The 20,945-nt window shown below is 53.0% G+C and overlaps 1 protein-coding gene across 16 annotated transcripts in view; it reads left to right on the top strand.

The window, feature by feature from the left end:
* Positions 1-20,945, top strand: part of Iqsec1 (IQ motif and Sec7 domain ArfGEF 1) — a 302,628-nt gene that overhangs the window by 251,420 nt on the left and 30,263 nt on the right. For all 16 annotated transcript variants that reach the window (XR_010043749.1, XM_063237942.1, XM_063237941.1 and 13 more), the window contains one exon: positions 19,414-19,705. Coding sequence is in view for 12 of the 16 variants with exons in the window: in XM_063237942.1 (XP_063094012.1) it covers positions 19,414-19,705 (292 nt within the window). In the remaining 4 variants the exon portion in view is untranslated. The remainder of the gene's footprint in view (positions 1-19,413; positions 19,706-20,945) is intronic.

Genomic DNA, 20,945 nt, shown 5'->3' with positions numbered 1-20,945 from the left:
TGTGCAGCTAGGTCTCAGCTGTCCTACCGGGTACAGTGTTTGCATTCCCATTCTCCTATTGCAGGGGTGCAAACAGGTTTAATGTTCATGGACACAGCAGTGAGCAAAACTTAAGAGTCTTTGTCTCGTGCAGCCAGCAGTCTAGTGGGGAACATGGTGACCGTGAGAGACAAGTCAGCGTGTGCAGCTTCTCGCCTTAGGTTTTAAGGGGCTTTCCACCCCTCCATCAGCACCTCCCCAGTGTCACCATTCCAGGTGACATATCCCTGGCCACTTTTCTTATATATTTCTTAGCTATATTTCCTTCTCAGCAGAAGTTGCTCTGTGTCTCTAGTGTAAATCCTCCAGCTGCAGGGACCCCTACTTGGAGCCTTTTGTGGTCTAGGTTGCCGATAAACAGCTGCTCCCCAGTTTCAGAGCAAGGACAGGTGTGGCAGAGATCGAGAGGCCTCTCACAGTTACAGCCCACAGTTTGCCTGTGGGTGTCAGCACAAATAGGGCACCCCATATGCAGTCCTGGAGAAAGCCTGGGGGAGAGCAGGAGAGAAGTGGTCCAGCGCTGGCCTGTGAAGGCTAAGCTAGGTGCTTCTTGAGCTGTGGAACCTTCCTGGGGCCGGCCTGCCCCACTGTCCTTCTTGCTGGCCATCTGCTTCTTCTCCATAAACACAGAGAAGCCCCCCATCTGTAACACAGAAAGAAAACCACTCCTAGGCCCAGCCACATGCCCACACGCACAGGCCTGTCTCAAACAGTATGCACAGCTCCCTTGCTGCAGCGTAAAGGCGATTTGCTGTGTCTATGTCTGCACCTCACAGCAGCTTGGGACTCTGTCTGCACCTACTTTCCACATGGGTGTGCCGAGGCAGGAAGCCCAGTGATTGGACCAAAATGTCCCCAGGAGAGCCCATCGTAAGGCCCAGGTGTGTAACGGAGGGCAGGACTTTGGAGAGTTCTGCTAGGATTTCAGGCTTTGGCTCAAGGAAGAAGGACTATGAATGAGTTGCACTGATATTTACGCAGCTTCAGTTCAAAACCATGGATGTGGCTGACAGCTGCAGTTAAACAGGATGCTGACTGGGCACGTAGGGAAGCATGGATGGGCACAGGGCTGTAGGAGCTCCCTTTCTCTGTGTGTGTCAAGGTTTTATCTGGCAGGATTCTTCAGATCATTGGATCATGGCTTGCACGGAGTCTCTGAACCCAGGGTAGCTCGGGGCAGCAGGAAAGAAGGACTTGGAGAGGCAAACATTTTGTATCACATGCAGGCTCAGTTTTGTGAGTTTATGCAAGTTATTACACCCCTCTGCACCTCAATTTCCCTTTCAGTGGTAGAAAGTGACAATACTGCTTGATGGAGGGGCTGATCCTTGAGTGGCCTTGCAGGGCTGGCCAGACCCTAGATGGACAGTATTTGTCCAAGTCAGCACTCTGCTTTTCCCAATTGCCAATGACCTGCTGGATTTTCTTCCTTCCTGTTTTGTAAATTTCCTGTGAATTTTGATGATGCATGGAATATTCACCCAGCAAGCACAGAGGCAAGGTGACAGGTGGGCTGGGACCCAGCTGCAGGCCTGAGAAGAGGTCCCCTGCCGGTTGTGTGTGTGTGTGTGTGTTTGTATGGGCCAGAGGATGCTCCAGGCTGTTGAGTGTGATTTATCACCGATTCTCAGAAGTGAATTGTAATGAGTTTAAAGGCCATTACGGCTCTTGAAGAATTAATTGGTGTGGCCTTAGAGGATCTGGCTGCTCCCGCTGCGTGAGCTGCTGCAGAGAGAAAATTGATGGCAATTATGGTGGAAGATATGGCATGGTGCCACCTGGACCTGCCATCCTCCCCACCACAGCTGTATTCCTGTGGGACAAGTGCTGTGCCAAGCCCTGGACCTGTGACTTGTACCCTCACATCCTGGCCACTTGCTAAGCACCATCAATGAATGCAGGCGCGAATACACAGCTCTCCTGGGCTTGATGAAGCATTTTATTCTTTGGAGAGGTGGGTGTGACCCAAGGGCCACCAAACCTTGCACTTTTCTTCATTCCTTGAGTCACTCAACACATTTACTGAGCATCTCCTTGTGCCAGGCCTTGGGCCAGTGGTAGAACCAAGGTTAGTATTGTGAAAATGCATGTCACTGAGCACAGACCTTGAGGGTCACACAGAAGCCTGACTCACCTCCTCCCAGCTTCGTGGCTTTAAATACTATGTCTCCCTCTCTGACCCTTAATTTTCTCTTCCTGGAATGGGGCCAGAAGCACCCTCCTCCCCAGGACATGTGGCTTTGCCTTGTGGCCCCATGCATCCAGGTGCCCCACAAATGCTAAGCTGCATCGCCATCCTCACCCTTACTACCTCTCCCTTTTGGAAAACGATTACTGAGTTAAAATGTTGGTCCTGGCTTTTTTTTTTTTTTTTTTTTTTCTTTCCTGGCTTCTGGGCTTGAAGACTGATTGCTGTAGCCCACGTGGCTTTTCGTAATCCCTCGCTCCTGTCTGCTCCGCTCTGCTTGTCTTTTCAGTGCCTTATTCCTTCCTGACTGGGCTCCCCCTGCTCCTTCAGGCACAGAACCATTCTTTCCATTTCATTTCCTCAGTATGTGGTTTCCTGACATGGTGACAGTTTAATCTGAACTTGAGTGCCCCGTGTGGAACCACAGCAAGAGTCCCCTCCCTGCATGTAAAGATGGGAAACAATGACTGCATTTGTTTTTTCTTCTTTGTTCAAAGGTCAGCACAATAATAATAATAGCAGCGGCAACCGTTCAGCCATGTCTGTGTGAGTGTTAATTCTAATGCGATTTGTGAGTGAGGGCTTCTGTTGTCCCTGTGTTTCAGATGGGGGTGCTCCCCGAGGTCACTGCTCCTAAGTATAGGAGCTGGAATTCACAGCGCTGTCTGCCTGGCTTCAGTTTCTGCATTCTTTACAGTCAGGCTTTGCTCAAGGGGGCTAAAAATCATCGGTAAAATATGACACCATCATACATGAGTCTGATGTCTCCTGGTGTCAGGATTCTCAAAGTGTTCCCAAATGTTCCAGCCTGTGCCCTGGTCGATGGCCCCGCACCAGGCCCTCCTGGTCCCAAACATTCACTTTCACTCCTTGGTCATCACTTAATGCAGACTGAAAATGGGATGGCCTCTTGGGAACAAAAGCAGACTGTCCCTTGCTGGCCCAGCGACTGTCGCAAACCCGATGGGCTCCTGCATCAGCAGGAAGCTCAAGGCCAGGTCTTTTGATGTCATTGGAGGACACGTGTGTGAAGGCCCTGAACTTAATCCTGCAGGAAGGAAGAAGATCACTGATACACTGGGAAGTTTGGAAGAGTCCCCAGCCACAAGAGACCTCCTCATTCACACAGAAGTAAAGGGCTCGGCCATATCACTTGTTGCCAAGGCTGGGTTGGATCTGCCTGCTAATGTGAATATGTTCTCCCCAAGACCTGTTTTCAGAGTGATGTTTGCTTTCATTTCTGGCTAGGTGGTATAAACATTAAGAGCATTAGGGCAAGAGAAGCATGTAAGACAGAGCTTTGTAATAGCTTAGTAAGCGCTTGATAGACGTCGATTATTCTCATTGCTATTATTTATTGTGAGCATTTTAAATGTTTACTACGAAGGTGTGAAGGCTTCGTCCCCTGAGAGCATGCCCGTGGGGCCCAGTATTCTAGAGCTGGCCCTCATTGGCTGTCTCTTGCCTCCCATCTCGTCACATCTTGTGTCTAAACCTCAGTGTCCCTGTCTGTGAAAAGAGGGGTGAGCTTCATGACCCTCGTGATCATTTCCACAGGGAGGCCATTTAGCCCGCTGTAGCCAGGCCACCCACAACCCTTTGATTCTCACCCCACTGTCACCGTGACCCTGGGCATGTCCTTGGTCTTTCTGTGCCTTATTGTCCCCATTTGTAAAATAGCAGCTCACAGAGTTGCTGTAATGAATGTGTCAATCCACATGAAGTGCTTAGTACACAGTAAACTCATGATAAATGGTGGCTTTTATCAGTAGGGTGTTGTTTCAGGATGGGGTTTTTACCACCCTGTATTGCTTGTTGGAGGCAGCATGACTCCCTGGATGGGAATGGATCATAATCTTTTTGGCCACAGATGAAACTGGGTAAAAAGAGAGGGAGAGGGCTGGAGTGCAGCTCAGTGACAGCGTTTGCCTAACATTATTGAGACCCTGGATTCTGTCCTCAGATCTATAGTAGAGACACAGACAAGAGATGGCAGCAAGGGGAAGTAGCTAGAGATGGAGAGCTGTCCCTGGTGTGACAGATGGCAGACTGGGTAGGAAGTAACTAAAGCTCACAGACTCAAGTATGTGCTTGTAGCTCTCTGTCTAACCAACCTGCTAAGGAGCAGACAGTTAAGAGTATTAAAGAAATTGCTTTGCCCATAAATTGGAAAAAATGCAAAATAAGATGATTTGCAGTGGGGCTAGGATGCAGATTTTTGGGGGGTGGGCGCTTGGTCTGTGCCAAGTGAAAGCAGGAACTCCCCACCTCCTGATCCCCACCCCACCCCTGAGGACTGGGGGTGCTTCAGGGTTAAGGGGCAGGGAGATGACAGTTAGAGCAGAGCCTGAGACTTTGGACAATGCTGGTACCCTGGTCCTGCCTGGAGTTATTCTGTGAACCTCCAGAGCCCCAGAGCTCTGGGGCTTTAGGTCTCTGTTCTGCCCTGTCCTCTCCAGCTGGCCTAGATGGCCGAACAGGGAGGCAGCTTGCTGCAGTAGACTGAGACCACTGCCACCCTGTCTGTCACACAGAGATAGTAGAGGGGGAGGTGGTGAGGGCACAGACATCAGGCACAAGGGTATAGAGGGTTCCAGTGGATTTAGACAAAGCCCTAAGTATGTTGGGCGGGTCTGAAGTTAGCTTAGGTTTGAGGCAGGGTGGGAACAGGCTACAGAATCAAAGCAGTAGTAACTGGCATTTGGGTAGCTTTGAGTTTCACCCAGACTTAGCCTGTGGGACTCTCCCGAGAGTGCAGTGAAACGGCAGGTGTATTCTCACTTTTCGGACAAGGAAACTGAAGGTAGAAAATGCAAAAAGAGTACATGAACTTCGCAGGACACACCTTGGCAATCTGGTGAAGGAGAGATTCACCGTAAGGGGGCTTGGGCTTCTGAGAATAGAGGATGAGGCAGAGGTCAGGAGGTGTGGAGTGGGGGAGGGACAGGGACTGTGCACCCCACTGTGTGGATGGGTGCACTGCCCTTGGCACACTGGACAGAGGACCCCTGGAAGCTCTGCCTGGTGGCCTTGCATCGCATAAAAGTTTGTGTCAGCCCCAGGAATTCCGAGTCTAGGGACCACTCTTTGGATTCCTGCATGTTGGGACAGCTCTCCGCCAGCCTTGCCCCCCATAGAGAGAGGGCTATGACATTGAGCGTGTAGTAGGTGTTCAGCAGTGCCACTGCTGGCTTGAGGGGCGGGCGCGGTTGCTGCTGTTCACGTATCCCTGTGTGGGCCCTGTAGGGCTTTAGCCCCTGGTGGAGTGGGCAGGGCTGGAGAGGAAGTGCCAGAGGAAGTGGCTCTTTCCTCTGCGGCTAGTGGAGACCTGAATTGCCTGTCCCCTCTGGGCCCCTGACTTTACTCAGAGCCACGACTTAAAATGCAGGCTTTGGGTTCTGTTTTGTTTTCCCATTGAGTAAAAATGGCAGAATGGCCCCAAAAGAAATAATGGACCTTGATGTGGCTAGCACAGCCTTAGTGCTATTTTTAATTTCTTATGGGAAATTGCAAATGTGCACAAATCTACAGAAAATGGTATAATGACCCCAATGGGTAGTGTGATTTCATTGTCCTTGGGTTATTTTGAAGCAAACCCTACATATTTTTTTGATTTTGAATTAAGGACTTGCTTCATGATTAGCTTCATTTCCAGCCCTGGAGGTGTCCTATCCATGTACAGGTCAGTTCTAGGAACCCTGTGCTTGGACTGTGTCCCAGCTTGGTGATCAAGGTAGTACCCAAGTTGTTTAGGAAGCCTTGAGTCTGGTAGTGATCAGGTGAGGCCATGCCTGTGGCCTTCTCTTCAGACAAGGCTTTCCTGGCTCAGGGGTCAAGGACTGGGTTTTTTTATTGCGCAGGACTTTTGACGGTGGGGCCACAGAAATGATTGTTAGCACTTCTGGTCAGACTAGGAGTTCACTTGGGCCAGATTATGGCTCCTACTAAGTGTCCCATGTGCTCTGTTGTTCTTGGTTGCCCATGTCAGGTGGCAGAGTCTGGCTGTGGAAGCTGCCGGTCTCCCCAGACAGGCTGGCTCTTTCCCTTGTGTGGCCTGTGGGTGCCCTTTGACACACTGCCTTTTCACACCGGTGTGCCCAGGCCTCTGCCTGGCCCCCTTCTCCCCTCCTCTTCATATCTCATTGGTCCTTGGGTTTCTGATTCAGCTCTGGTCCAGCTTCTTAACACCAGAAACCAGAATGCAAGTCTTCCTAGGGCTTTTGGGCACCTTGAGCCCAAGTCCTGGAAGAGACCTGTTCTTGGCCTTCCCCCAGCTCTGTTGGCATTTTCACCATGCTAAGCCCACCAGTATCCCTGTCAGACCTGTGCTGCAGGGAAGGACCCTGCATGCACTTTCTGGTGACAGGCCCCCAGAGGACAATTTGTGTGCCTGTTTTGAATGGGACGTAAGCAGCCCTGGGAGGTGGATGGCTCCCCCATGACATAGCCTAAGAAATGGAGACACTGAGAGGCAAGTCTCTCACCCAAGGCCATGTAGGTGCTACTTGTCGGGTATGAGATGGTCACCAGGGAAGGGCCTTGTCTGCCAACACTGTGATTGTGGAAGTAAATGGCAGCGTTCCCTGGCCTGAGCCTTAGTTTGTTCCCCAGACTCTTCTGGGCTCCTGCTCCATACCTGGTGCAGTGGGCAGATGGAGGCAGCCACTAGGTGGATGCTTCTGTGATGCAGAGCCCATGAGCTGTTTGGTCCTTGGGCTTATGGCTTAGTGCCTCAGTCAGCTTCCCTTCTCACCTGCGTGGGTCACATGGCTTGAGGTCACTACATCATCTCTTTGTGCCACAGCATCCTCTTCCATGAGATAATTTGGTGCTTGCCTCCACAGTTAGTTACCAAGAGTGGGCCCAACATGGACTGAGGACTCTAGGCAGTGATGGCACATCGGGTAACACACGGCCCACTGCAGTAGGATGCCGCCAGTGGCGAAGGCTGTGTGTGTGTGTGTTGGGGCAGAGTGCCTGTGACAGATCTCTGTACTTTCTGTCCTGTTTTGCTGTGTGCTTATTAAAGCCCAAGCTTGCCCTGGGCTCTGAGAGCCACACCCTTGGCCGGCAGGGTGGGCTGTGCATGGGGCCTCTCTCCCCTCTCTGCAGAGCCAGTCTCCCCTGCTGGTGCCTCCTGCCTGGCCCTCCCGAGGCGTCCCTGGGGCCAGGCCCAGCCCTGTCTGCCGGAGCCTGCCACAGAGAGCTGCTTTATTTAAAGTCCATTCTGTGCGTATGGAAATAACTAGAGGCCTCTGTATTTAATTTGGCTCAGCCAGGAAGATTTTTGGCTCTGTGTGTGTGTGTGTATTCTGCAAAATCTTTCCGAGTGAGTCCAAGGCTTGGAAGCTTCTGGTCATCTTTGTGCAGCTGAAACCAACAAGAACTGCCCTGCGGCAGTGAGGGTCTGTGGAAGGCAGGCTGCAGGAAATGGTTAGCATAGGCAAGAAAGGAACAGGGAAGAGAGATGAGATCATGGCGAAGGAAGCAGTTTCGTAAACTTCATGTCTCTGGGCCAGGTAAGTGGAGGGGAAGGAAGGAGGCGTGGAATGAGCAAAGTCTCCTATAGGCCCACTGGAGCTGTGTCTGGTTTCCGGAGCAGCAGGCCTAGCGTCTGTGGCTTGACCATTCTTCTCCAGCGCCTCATAGAGAAACAGCCCCTCATAGGCCCACAGTTGGCAAAGTATGTCTGCTGGATTCCTACAGTCTTGTTGAGCAGATGGGAGCAGAGTACTTGTCACTGTCAAATGGGACAGTGGAAGCAGACAGGTGAAATCACTCACCCCAAGTCCCCCAGCCTGGAGATGGCGAATATGAGGATCTCTCAGTCTGTACCTAGCTCTCCCCAGCTCTCGCCATAGTGCTTCTCAGGCCTTTGGGCATCATTCCAGCACAGGTTGGCATCCTTGGAGATGAGTGGGGCTTGGTGTAAGCCCAGGGTATCCTCTGAGTATGCAGTGTAGGGACAGATACCAGGCAGCAGATGGGTTTTTACATTACATGCAGCCCTGTGAAACTTGGAGTGAGAGTGTGAGGCTGGTGGTCGGTGGTTCTGGTAACTGCGACATGGTGCATTGTGGCGCTGTGATGACACTGCTTTTGTTGGTAGAGTAAACATTAAACAACAGAGGACCCAGCAAAGTGGAAGGCCTCGGCATTCCCACCCGTGGAGCAGAGCTCTGGGAATTCTCGACCTCTGCCTCTTGGGACTTGGTATCCTAAATTAGGTTTCTTGGGAACAGTGCATTGAAAGCTTGGATCTTAGCCTTGGTCTTTGTGTTAGGCCTTGAATGTTGGTCCTCTGTAGGACCAAAAACAGTGAGTAAGAGGAACCAGCGAGGCATGGGGTGGGGTCCTGGGGTCTGTGGCAGGGACAGAACACATGTTCCCGAGGGTGTGGCTGCCACTTGCTCCATCTGACTGTCCTGGAACTGGAATACAGGCCCAGTGTACTGGAATACTCTTTGTATTCCTCCCTTCAAAGAGTCAGAAACCCCAGTTTTCATATTAAATTTCTAGATGTTCAGATGTTGGTAACTTAATCCCATTTTTAAAGTGTAACACTACTTGGATTGCACAGTATGCTCCGTGTTCAAAATCAAGTTCAAGGCTTGTGAGCCCTTGTCACTGAGCCCTTGTTTGCCTCCAGCGAGTCTTATGCCAAGGCTTCCTGATGGGAGTGGGGACAGGACCTTCTGGCCAGGTCTGCCAGGGCCAGTACCCCTCCTGGATGGGTGGACCTCACCCTTGTACCAGTAGCAGTGGGGAGAATAAGAGCTTTTTTGATAGCCCCCCTCTGAAAAGGCTGCCCTTCTTTGACCTGGCTTTGGGCTTGGCATTAGGGGCTGATTTTGCTCTGACTTGTAGGTCTGTTCCCCTCTTTGGTTCCCCTGTCCCTAGCATGTGGAGTAAGGTCCTCTGTCAGCTTGGGGCCTGCTGCAGGACTCATACCAGTGCCTGCCATGAGCAGCACCTCGCCAGACAGAGGCCCTGGCTCAGCTTGATTGCAGGGTGTCTGCACTGGTCCCCCACCCATGCCGCCTGCTGCCCTCTGCCAGCTGGCTCTTAGCCCATGGGAGTGTGTGTGTTTGCCAGCCTTTGAGAGAGGCTCTGCCCTGCTTCCGTCTGAGGCCCTGCCAGTGCCACCCTGCCAGTAGCCTGCCAGGGAGGTGGACATGGGATGGAGGCGATACACTCAGAGTTGAGCCTGTCCTGTACTGGGGGGTACAGATGTCTTTGGCTCGGCCCTTGGTTATGGGGCTCTTGGCATTTATCTGCATTGGAGGAGCTTACCGTCTTTTGCACAGCACAGCTGCAGAGTGAAGGAGGCAGTGTGGATGTAGGACGGCATTGCCACTCTCCATGAGGCCGACCATGGCTGTGACTTACCTGCCTGCTGCACAGTGGTCGCTTTAGGCTGCTCCCAAAGGCTGAGCCCTCATGCCCAGCTTGTGAGGGCTCTTTTGCCACCAGCAGGGTCCTCTTGTCTACTTAGCAGAGCCTGCTGTGTGTCTTCTGAGCCTCCCTTGGCAGGGAAACGGACACCTCAGCCCTTTCAGAGCTGACTTTTTTATGGGGACAGATAGACTTGAAAATAAGAAAGGACCGAAAAGGCCCAAATGGAGAATAGCTATGGTGTGAGGATGTCCATGAGCTTGGCCTGCAGACTGTGGCATCCCGTGGGGTGCACTTGTACACTCCCTCCTTCCTCTCGTGGGTGGCTCCTTCCCCTGCTTGCCTGAGGTACACCCATGTGTCACAGGCCCCCTTGCCCTGCCTAGACGCCAAGTGTGCCGTGTTTGCACACAGCCAAGCTTGACAGGAGCCTTGGGGTCACAAGTGGACAGGGCAAGTCTCAGTCCATGTTCTCAGAGCTGCCATCAACCCTGTACATCTCCTAGCTTCTGAATCTTCTGCTCTCCAAAGCCTGTGTTGGTTCTCCTGCTGTCCGAGTGACTCACAGAGCTCCTGGAAGGTCACCTAACTCCCCCAGACACACAGCACTGCATTCTTTTGGGAGCAAGGCCACCTTGACCAACTTGGAAAACATGTTGTTGACAGGACAGAGCAAGGGGCACAGAGACATTTCTCCTTCTCTTGGCAGTGTGCCAGTGAGCACAGCCCCACCCCAGGGAAGCCATTGCCCTCTGTGCTAAGCATCAGCCCCGACCCTGTCTGCACCCTGTGCAAGTGGGGAACTGGGCTCGGAGAACAGAGGGACGACACTGTTAGGACATGCGCAGGTGTGTGGGTTGGCTGCCACCCTTGCATCCGGGGTGTCCTCCAGACCCAGCATCTTTGTTGATTTGCCCAAGGCCCAAGAAGACCTTTCTGTGCCTACCTCCCACTTGTCGCTCCTCCAGCAGCCTGCCCATTCACACCAGCAGCAACAGACAAGCAGGAAAATGCTGAGAGTTGGTTCAATACTCAGTGCTCTAAAAATAGCCTCCCACTCTAAAAACTCCATTGTTTGAAGTCCTGTATTTTTCTATGCGTGTAAAAGCCTCTTGTGAAAGTCTGGGTGCTGGGTAATTACAGGTGCTGCGCCAGCCTGGAAGGCGCATCAGCCGGTCCTTATCTGGCCTCAGGCTGAGCCTCTGGCAAGTCAGCAAGACTGGGCTTGGCTGACTCCTCCTCCTGGAAATAGTAGGGCCTGTAGGGGAGGCTGAGGCAGGACAGTACCCCCAAGAGGGTGTGGGTGTTATGTGCAGTCCATGGGTGCAGAGACCAGGTGGCAGGGACAGGAGCCAGGAGCCCTTCCTGTGCCTACACAGCACAGGGTCCTCACTTCCCACCTGTCTGCCCAGTGTGAGCCTCAGACTGGGCACTGGGGGAGAGGTTCTGGTCCACCTTTGCAGGTACCTAACCTCCCTCTGTGTCATACCACAGCCCAGCTTCTGCTCTGACCATGTGAGTAACCATTCACATGTAAGGTAGAAAAGCCTTCAAGAGTTTGGATTTAGGTGTCCTAGTTTGGCATATGCACGTCTGGAGACCCAGCTCTCAGGGAACTGAAGGGTGTGGTATTCAGAGGCTGGTCAGCAAAGGCCTTTCTGGGACTCAGGTGAGCGAAGACCTGGAGGAGGTGGTGGGGGGAGCTAGACAGACACCAGGCAGCAGGAGCAGCACTTTCAAGAGTCCTGGGGTAGGACTCTAGAGGTACAGCCAGGAGCTTGGGGATGCTGGCCTGGGTTCAGTGACCTGAGGGTTACAGGGGAGGCTGGTAGGAAGAAATCCTGGGTCCTACAGAGCCTGTGGTCACTGTGAGAACAGGAACCAACTCACAGAGCAAGGAGGAATGTGGTTGAGGGTGTGTTTTAAGGAGATCTCAGCTGCTGTTGGGAGGATGGTGAGGTATGCCCACTGGAGGGATGGATGGGCTGGTGACAAGGCTCAGCCAAGCAGCTGGAAGCTGGCCGTAGTGTCGTGAAGGTGCAGTAGCCTGAAGCAGAGTGCAGGAGGCAAGCTGGCAAGCCTGGCATTGCTGTGGGCAGTGGGATGTGCACTGGGCTGAAGCTGGCCTGGCCTGGGGTGCTCCTCGGTGAGCCTGCCCTACAGAGATCTGCGGAGTGGGCTCAGTCTCTCAGATCCCTTTGCAGTAGTGTTGACCCTAGCCCTCAGAGGAGACATCGGGGTAACCCACCAAGGCCATCAGCCCTGTGTTTTGAGTAAAGAGCTCTGTATTAACCAGCCCCAAGTCTTGCTGGATGTTTGGGTAGCATCATGACCTGTCATTCTGGTTCTAAATCTCCATTTCCTTTGACGGCCCTGCCTCCACTGGCCCTGCTGTTGTAGATCTGGCAGTGTCTGGGGGCTCTTAAGCACAGGACTGAACATCTGTGCCCCAGTATTTGCACCTTATGGGCCATCCAGTTCCCCTTGTCCATGCTCCCTGGATTTCCACTGGGGTGCTGTCATTGTCTGCCCCATTGTCAGGCCACGTTCATCTTGACCTCATCCACCAGAGGTAACCAGCTGGCTGGCCTTCAACCTGGGAGGCCCCCCACCCTCCTCCACCTGAAGAGGGGCTCCCCGCCAGTTTTTCAGGCCCCTTTGTCACCAGCTGGGCATCTGAAGAACTATCTGCCCATCGTGGTCCAGGCTGTAAGGTTATAAACAAGGGGAGATGCTACTGCCCTCCAGGACCAGAGGAATGGACCTGGGGTGGCTTCCCTGAGCTCTAGGAGAACCCTCATTGTACCTCCTTGCTCTCTATTCCACATTTTCCCTTGTGATACCCCTGTGTGTCCCCTGCTCTGCTCCCTGGGGGCAGGTCAGAGTGGGAAGGCTTAGAAGCATGGATTGGAATGCAGGCTCTGTGGTCCTGGGTGAGCCATGGAGTCTTCCTAAGTCTGTGTCCCCCGCTGTGGGATGGGATGAGCAGTGCCTGATGGGGTTCTTGTCCTGGCCCAGAGCTGGGCTTCCTGGAAGCACACTAGGCCAGCGGTGCACAGGTAACCCCAGGCCACAAGAGTCCAGGAAGACTGAGGTTCAGACCCTGCATGGACACTCCTGTTCTTAGTCCTGCTGGCCCTCCCTCCAGTGACTGCCTGTCTGGTGCTCTGCCTCTGGTTCATGGGCCTGGCAGAGCCCTGAGGAGCCACCTGTCTCCTCTGTGCCACACCTGCCTTCCCTTAGAGCCATGGTGTCTGTTTCCTGCTCAGCCCCGGCCCTGATATCCCAGCCCTCCACACTGGGTCATCATCATGGCCCAAGCAAGAAAGCAACACCCAGAGCCCCTCACAGGAGCTTGAGAGGGCTGGGAGTAACTTGTCCCTTGCTTGTCCTGCTTCCTTTCTGGAAGTCAGAGATCCTGAAGGAGCTGTCACAAAGCTGGAGGTGCCTCCATATTGCAGGAGGCTGGTTGGGGCACATGCTGACCACCAGCCACCTGGCTTGAGACTCCTGGCATGGCCTTCTGACCCCAGCAGGCTTTGAGGAGGCCTGCTAAAGGGAATGGCTACACAATGTGACCTGGCTGTAACTGGCCAGGTGCAGCTCAGGATCCTGTATCTCCTGACCTCCAGGACCCCCACAGCGAGCCAGCTCCCTGTGGCTCACGAGCAAATGAAAGGGAAAAACTGAGCCCTAAGTTAGAAGGAGGCCTCCTAGCTCCCTTCTGGCTCCCAGTGAGTGCTGGGGTGCAGGCCTTGTGTTTTAAACACATGGCACATGGGTTCGTAGAGTGGGAGTGAGTGCCGAGCAAGGCAAACTACGTGTGTGTGTACATGTGTGTACAGTCGGCCCTGTGTGTGTCTGTAGATTCAAAATATTTTGATCCATCTGAAAATTTAAAATATTTAAGAAAAAATTTTGTCTATTTAACATGTACACATTTATTTCTTGACATTATTCCCAAACAATGTAGTAACTATTTCCATAGCATGGGCATTGTATTAGGTATCACAAGTCTTCTATAGCTGAGTTTTCTATTTTTTTCAATTTTTATTGTTTCATCAGTGGATGTTTGCTTACATAACGGTCACATTCGTTGTGTGGAGTTGATACCTACCTGTGTGTAGCACATGTTAATGTCTTTTTTCATTCCCTTTTTGTCTCCTCCCCCCTCTTTCTCCATCTTTTTACCTTCTTTCCATTTGAGAAAGTTCTATCTCCCTACTTCCTATTATCTGTCTTTTACTGTGCTCTTCATATATACACTGTGTGACGTTTCATCTTGTGTGCGCGACTTATTTCACAGGTCTCGAGATGCACTCATTTTCCAACAAATGACTTAAGTTTGTCCTTTTAGGCAGAGCAGTACACAAAAGGATGTGGGTTGGTTCTGTGCAGATGTTAAGCCATTGTATGTGAGAGCTTCCAGCATCCTCAAATTTTGGTCCCCACCTGGAATCAAGCCCCTGAGGTACCGAGGGACAAGCACATGTCAATCCTGGCCTCGTCCAGTAAGCAATGGAGAGATGCAGGAGGCTGCTAGTTGGGGGCTGGGCTCTAGAAGCATCCTGCCTGCAATCAGATTTCCTTCCAGAATATGTGTCCTTGAGACTGTTCTTACCCTCTCTGTCTCTGGAGGATGGTGGAGAGAACTTGTGGATTCCCCCTGAGGCTCAGCATATTGCTGATTGTGTGGACCCTAGCTGTCATGGCCATTTGCCATGAAGGTTCATGCTGGAGGTGAACAGTGGGTCCCCATTTCTCCCATGTCCCTTGCTAGTGCCCAGAGCCTCCTCTAACTCACATTTTTCTGGAAAAAGTCAACTGTGACTTCCAGGCCATAATTAGAGACCTCTGTGGCCGAGAGGCCGAGCCTGCCCCTGCCCTGACTCATACTCCAGCAACAACCAGGACGTGGCATCTGATGTCTGGGCCCTGGGGCCAGGTCAGGGGTCAGGGTGTCAGGTCCAGCTATTTCTGCCCTTAAGTGTGCCGGTTCCTTGAATCTGGTGGTCACAAAGGTGTTTTCTCCAGCTCTCCAGCTGGTGTGCAGGACAGGGTGCTAGGCGGGTGGCCTTTGGGTGAACAGGTGCCTATCGGCACCCTCTGGGCTGTCCTGATCAGGGAATAACAGGTGGCAGCCATCAGCAAGGGCTCTCTGTTTATGAAGGTGTCAGTGTATCAGATCTGGTGACCCTGACACTTCCTCCAAAGTTGCTCCTCTACTTTTCTGCCCCCCACGCACCACATTTCCCAGGAGTAGAAACAGACACAGATTTCCCGCAATAGCTGGGAGCAGTGAGAGGAGCATTCCCCCAGATGTCTGGGCCAGCAAGAATCATCCAACCCTCTTCGGCAGAAGGGAGGGGCAAGGCAAGGAGCATTTTCAAAGTGTGTCATCTGTTGGTACACAGTATCCCTCACCCCAGGGATACTCTGGTCATGGTCCCTTTTTTTCTTCCCTGAGACAGGATCTTGCTATGTATGTCAGGCTGATGTCAAACTCACAGTGAATCCTCAGCCTTCTCAGTATGGAATTACATGTGTGTACCACCACGTCTGACTATGATCACAGTCCTTGAGTCACTCCTGCCTCACTGAGCCAGAGCCTACCGTGGGTACCCCAGGCCCTCACCTGTGCAGCCCCATCCCCGGCCAGGCCCACTATCAGGAGCCCCAGTGTGAGCATGTCGAGCTCATCCCACAAGAAATAGTGGATCTCCTATCCTCAGCCACTCAACTTTGCTGGAAGCCAGGACTTTTGGGGACCATTGAGCAGTTGTCCCCAGCCCTTCCAGAGCCACACCACAGTGGGCTAGGTAGCTGGCATGCATGTATCCCACTGGGTATGCAGCTGAGGAAGTAGGAGGTGGCCCCTAGAGATGCAGACTGGCCAAGTTGTACAGGACAGAGGCCTCCAGCTGAGGCTGGAGTCCCTCATACCACACGATCTGCTGCACCTTGTACACCTCTAGTGACAGAGAGCTCACTCCCTCCTGAGTAGCCTCTCTGGTGTCAGGGGTGACTTGGGGCATCGTTTTGCTTGCAGGAGAAATCCACTCCAGCCTTGGCTTGTCACCCTGTCAGGCGTCTGACTGCAGGGACGTAACTTCTCCTCAAGGCTGCTATCCTCCCGGCCCAGCAGGCCTAGCTCCTGGTGGAAGACCTCAAGTCCTCATCTCAAGCATGCTTTCATTTGGGCTTGGCAAACAGAGCTCATCTCTGTGCCAGCCAGGATGGGTCGTGTGCGGTGCTGCGTTGGCAGGGGCTGGGAGCGAGCCTGCGATCAATTAATAGTGTCTGCCAGGGGCAGCAGAAGAAGGTGAGGCAGGCTCAGGCTCTGGTCTGTGTCCCTACTGGGTTCTGGGGTCTAGACTGTGTTCTGCTGTGATCTGACAACTGTCACAGGCAGCTGGGCTATTTTTGCCTCTGGATTTTATTCAACTTAGTGACGAGCTCCTCAGCTGCATGGAGACTTCAGCTCATATTAAGCTTACAGCCAACCAAAAAAATCTCCAAGTCTCTTTCCTGTGAACAGCTGTCAAACCAGAGCTGCCACCATCTTGACGTGACTTCCGTTGTTAGATAAGAATTGATTCAAGTAGGTCCCTTGTTGATGGACATTCTGATTATTTCCAAATTTTCCTATTGGGAGACCACACTGCGGTGCAAGTCTTTGTGTTAAACCCTTTGAGCACTGGTCTGGTTTACTTGGTGCAGATTTCTGGGAAGAAGTTGCATCTTCAGAGAGAGGTGAATAGCAGCCACCTGACTGCCAGAGACGATTCTGGAAGCTCTGAAGTGTCAGGAAATCCGAGGGGAACTGAGCATGTGCCATACCCTATTTTTGGATATGAGAGGACTGCCCTAAGTCTAAATGCTCCCCATCTTATGATGAGCTGTTGGACATGGAACCATTCTACTTTCCCCAGAAAGTAACTTCAGGAGAGCTGAGATATGCTCAGTAAAGAGGTAGGGGCTTAGACTCTGGAGCCCAAGGCTATTAGTGTGGAAAAATCAGGTCCCTCTGTGAGAATGGTGAATTTATGTCCTGGAATTCAGTTTGATGACTTGCTAACCAGTTCCTCTGTCACAAGTGTGCTATGTAGACTATCCTGGCAGTCTGCGGTCAGGCCCATTGCTGTGAGGACTCGTTGGCATGGGACATTTTCACTTTAACGAATTATTTGATTTTCAGACCGAGGGGAAGGATCATAAGTTCCACCCATCCTGAGCAACAGAATGAAGACGCTATCTCAGAAACAATAATGGAGGCTGATGACAAGTTTAAGCCCAACCTAGGAAACATAGAGACTTAATGAGACTCTGTCTCAAAATATTAATAAAAATAAAAAAGAACTAGGGAGGTAGTGGTGTGTGAGGGCCCAGGATTTGTTCCCCAGTGCTGCAAAAACAAAGAAACAAATCAAAACTTGAAAAGGGTGGTGATGTAACTTAATGTGAGAGCCCTGGCTCAACCCCAGTGCTGCCAAACTGAAATAAAAAATTAAAAAGGGCTGGAGATAGGGTTCAGTGTGAAGATGTGGCTCCTGAGCAGGGGCCCTCTGGGAACGGTGGGGATTCTGGACACAGCTGGACACAATACCTTGACCCTGGAAGCAGCTGTGTGCAGGCCACAAAGCCAGGGGAAAGCTGAGACCTGCAAGTCACCACGAGGTGGACGTTTTCTTTCACCTGAGCTTGTCTCATGGATCAGGACCCAGCCCAACTCTCTCTGCAGGGCCCCTGCCCATGGGCCACCAGGGGCTCCTGGTCCTTTTGCAGGGCCCTGCCTGACCCTCTGTGCGCCTACTCACTCAGTGTTGGGCCACTGCCTTACATTCCCCTCTTCTCTGCAGGCTGGCTGCAGCCCTCCTTGACAGACTTGGTCTGTCTGCTGGGGTGTGTCATGGGGTGCACACACCCCTGCAGATAGCGGTTGCTGCTGTGGGCTTGTCTTCAGTGCTGCAGCAGCGATCTGCCCCATCCCTCCCACACACTGAGCTCAAAGGGATGCTGAAGGGACTGGGGTGGAACCGGTGGCTCTTGTGATGCACGTGAACTCCCTCGCACTGCTGGGACACATCCACAGCACTAGTGCTGTAGGAAGAGAAACTGAGGCCTGGAAGTGAGAGATGGCTCATTCCAGCTCACTACCACAAGTGGCACCAGGCAAAAACCTTGTCTCCAAGGGAGGCCCTCTGTCCTGCTTTGCCCCTCTGGATGTGGTGGGCTTTTTTGTTCTTTGTCCCCACACTAGAAGGGGGAAGGTAAACAGTAGAGGTCTGTACCCATCCCCGCTGCTGGTGTCCATCACTCAGGGTTCTTGGTTCCAGGACTTCCGTCCCAAGCTGTGCCCTGGTTTCTCTTTCTAGTGTCTTTCCTTCCCAGAAATTGACACTTGGCAGCCAGTCGTGCCAAGCCCTGAGGAGCCATGGGGACAGAAGTAAGGCAGGCAGGGGCAGAGGTTGCCCACGGCTGTTGAGTGCCAGGCGCAGAGGTTGCCCACGGCTGTTGAGGAGCCATCTCCATTGGCTGCAGAGGAGATGTTGGGGCAGGATTGCAGTTGGGTGGAACCCGTGTACCCTTCTGCTGTCACATCCAGTGAGACCTCACACCGTCCCAGACCAGAAGGTCTTTAACACCCAGCCTGAGACCAAGTGACCTCACTGAGACAGGGAACCGCCAGGGAGATGAAAAGTGGCATTGGGAACTTGTTGCTGAAAGTCTTCTTTCTGCCCTCACCCCAAACTGGAAAGTGATTTGCAGCGGAAACCAATACCTACACAGGAGAGAAGTTCCAAGTTGCTGGCTCGGATGAGTCAGCCTGCCCTCTGGGTCTCCACCAGTTGGCCTTTCTCCCACTTCGATGTCATCCTGAGGGTGGGGACAGGAGGCAGCTAGGCAGAGGGGAATGTCAGGTCTCTGTCTTTACCCACTGGGCCTTAGCCGAGACTCCTCTCTGAGCCACTCATGTGCCCCTGAGCGGTGCTGATGGGCCTTGTTTTGCTCTCCTGCATGGCACAGTGGGAGTTCATGGTTCTTCTTCTGTATTTAGAGAAAAGGTTTGAACAGTGTACTCATTTCCAGGCCCGCCATAGCAAACACTGCCAACTACAGGCTTGAACAACGCATTTGTTACCTCTTGGTTCTGGAGGCTGGAGGGCTGAGATCAAGGTGCGGGCTTGTTTGGTTTGTTTGGTTTGTGGGGAGCCTCTCTCCCTATCTCACTGCCTTTCCTCTGTGAGTGTCCATGCCCAGATCTCTCTGTTGGGGGAACTGGCCATATAACAAAAGTGTCTGCCTAAGGATGGTGTCCTGGCTTCCCTCAGCAGAAATCCTCTCTCTGAATGCTATCTCTGCAGAGAGAGTATTCAGTGGTGTGTTGAAGCCAGGCATTGGAGAGAAGACAAGATTCACTCCACTGGTCTTTACTGAGCACCTACTATGGGCGAGGCTCTGCTGTAGGTGCTGGGTGTCATCAGTACCCCATGGGCCTACTCCCATCTTTGGGAGCTAACATTCTTGCACAAGTGACAGACCATAAGCAAAACTGACCAGTATAGCAAAACTGACCAGTATGTTAGAGAGTCATGAGTTTTACAGAACTAACTAGATCTGAGTGCTCACCAGGGCAGAGAGCTCTGCACCATCCTTTTGGGTCCTTGGGGGATCTGGTCTAGGGGCAGGGAAGGGGGCTGAGAGAACAGGTGCCTTGGGCTCCTCTCAGCTTGCTGCACCCCAGGCTGTGGTTCCCACTGACCGGAGCTGCTTCTTTTTCTCCTCTGCAGTGTGGAGGGTGAGGCCCCCAGCAGCGAGACCACCACATCCCTGGACAGCCCGTCGGCCTACCACCAGGGCCCTTTGGTGTCTGCCTCCAGCCTGAGCCCGGACCACTACGAGCACGCGTCCGTGGGTGCCTATGGGCTGTACTCGGGGCCGCCGGGGCAGCAGCGTGCACGGAGGCCCAAGCTGCAGCACTCGACCTCCATCCTGCGCAAGCAGGCCGAGGAGGACGCCATCAAGCGCTCACGCTCGCTCTCCGAGAGCTATGAGCTCTCTTCAGACCTGCAGGACAAGCAAGTAGGTGGGGCCCGGTGGAGGGCAGGTGTGGGACAGACCTCACCAACCTGGGTGTCCTCCCTCCTGGGCAACGAAGGTGTGGCTCAGCTATCACCATCATCACAGTCGGTGACGGGTCGGGTGTATATACTGGACATCTGCCCTCTGTGTCCCTGGAGAGCACTGACCCCAGGTGGCTCCAGCTGGGATATTTGAAGGTGTCAGAGAAGGCACTTAGCTTCGGGACATCCTTCCTGGACACTCACATGAATTCCTCCGCAAGCATCACCTTTAGTGCTATCCTTGTACTTAGTGGCTGGGGTCTGGTCCCAACCCCTCCAGGGTGTGCAGATCCCAGGGACATGCACCAGCAGAGAGGGAGGTCGAGGGATATCTCTTGACCATGTAACAGCCTGGATGCTGAAAGGCACCAAGGGCACCCATGACAGCCATGGTGAGGTTGCTAGTTCTGTCCATCCTGGCTGTTACTGGGTTTCTGGGGAAGATGCCCTTTGAAGATGCCCAGGACTGGCTAAAGAAATGGATGGTGCAGACCCTCATGAGTGGGCACACGCAGGGCCAGAAGCAGTGCCTTGGGACGGAGGGGTGAGGGGAACATTCTGTTCCTGCCAAGGAAGTGGGAGTCCCGGAAGGCAGAGCCCTCATACTGAGGGCACACAGTGGGGGCCTTTGATAGGAGCGCTGTTGTAAGCAGAAGGACAGCCAGTGTGTGAGCCAGGGCTGGGCATGTGTGGTAGTGGTATCCAGCTTCCGGAACTTGTGGTGTGACACTGTCGGCACCCCCTGCCTGACCAAGGACCCCCCACCTTGGCTGCAGATAACCACGCTACAGAGCTCAACTTGCCCTTGCACACACCCATCCCGAACCTGGCTGCGGACCCTCCCCACACTGCCCTGTGACCCTGGCAGTCCTGTCCACCTCTCCCTATCACTTTTCACCCCTTCCTGTGAGCTGACACTTGAGGGCACAGCAAGCAGAGTCTGGTAGCAAATGGCTCTTGTGCCCATGGCCCTTGTCAGGGCAGGCCAGCAGCGGGGTGGAACAATCTCTGTTGCATTTGCCACCTCTGCCCAGGTCCATAGGAGCTCACAAAGAGAGCTATGAAAATAGAAATGGGAAAGGTTCAGACCTCATGCAGGCCTGTGGGATGATTACACGCAGAAGACAGGTCTGAGTCAGCTGTCACTGTCCCCTATCCTGTGTGCGTGTGTGCTCGCTGATACCCACCGTTGTCAGACA

The sequence above is a fragment of the Cavia porcellus genome, unplaced genomic scaffold, assembly GCF_034190915.1.
Source record: "Cavia porcellus strain 051 isolate PalLab524CR breed Dunkin Hartley unplaced genomic scaffold, mCavPor4.1 scaffold_27, whole genome shotgun sequence".
Taxonomy (NCBI): Eukaryota; Metazoa; Chordata; class Mammalia; order Rodentia; family Caviidae; genus Cavia; species Cavia porcellus.
Note: the sequence above shows the minus strand (reverse complement) of the source record. Positions and strands in the feature narration are given on the sequence as shown.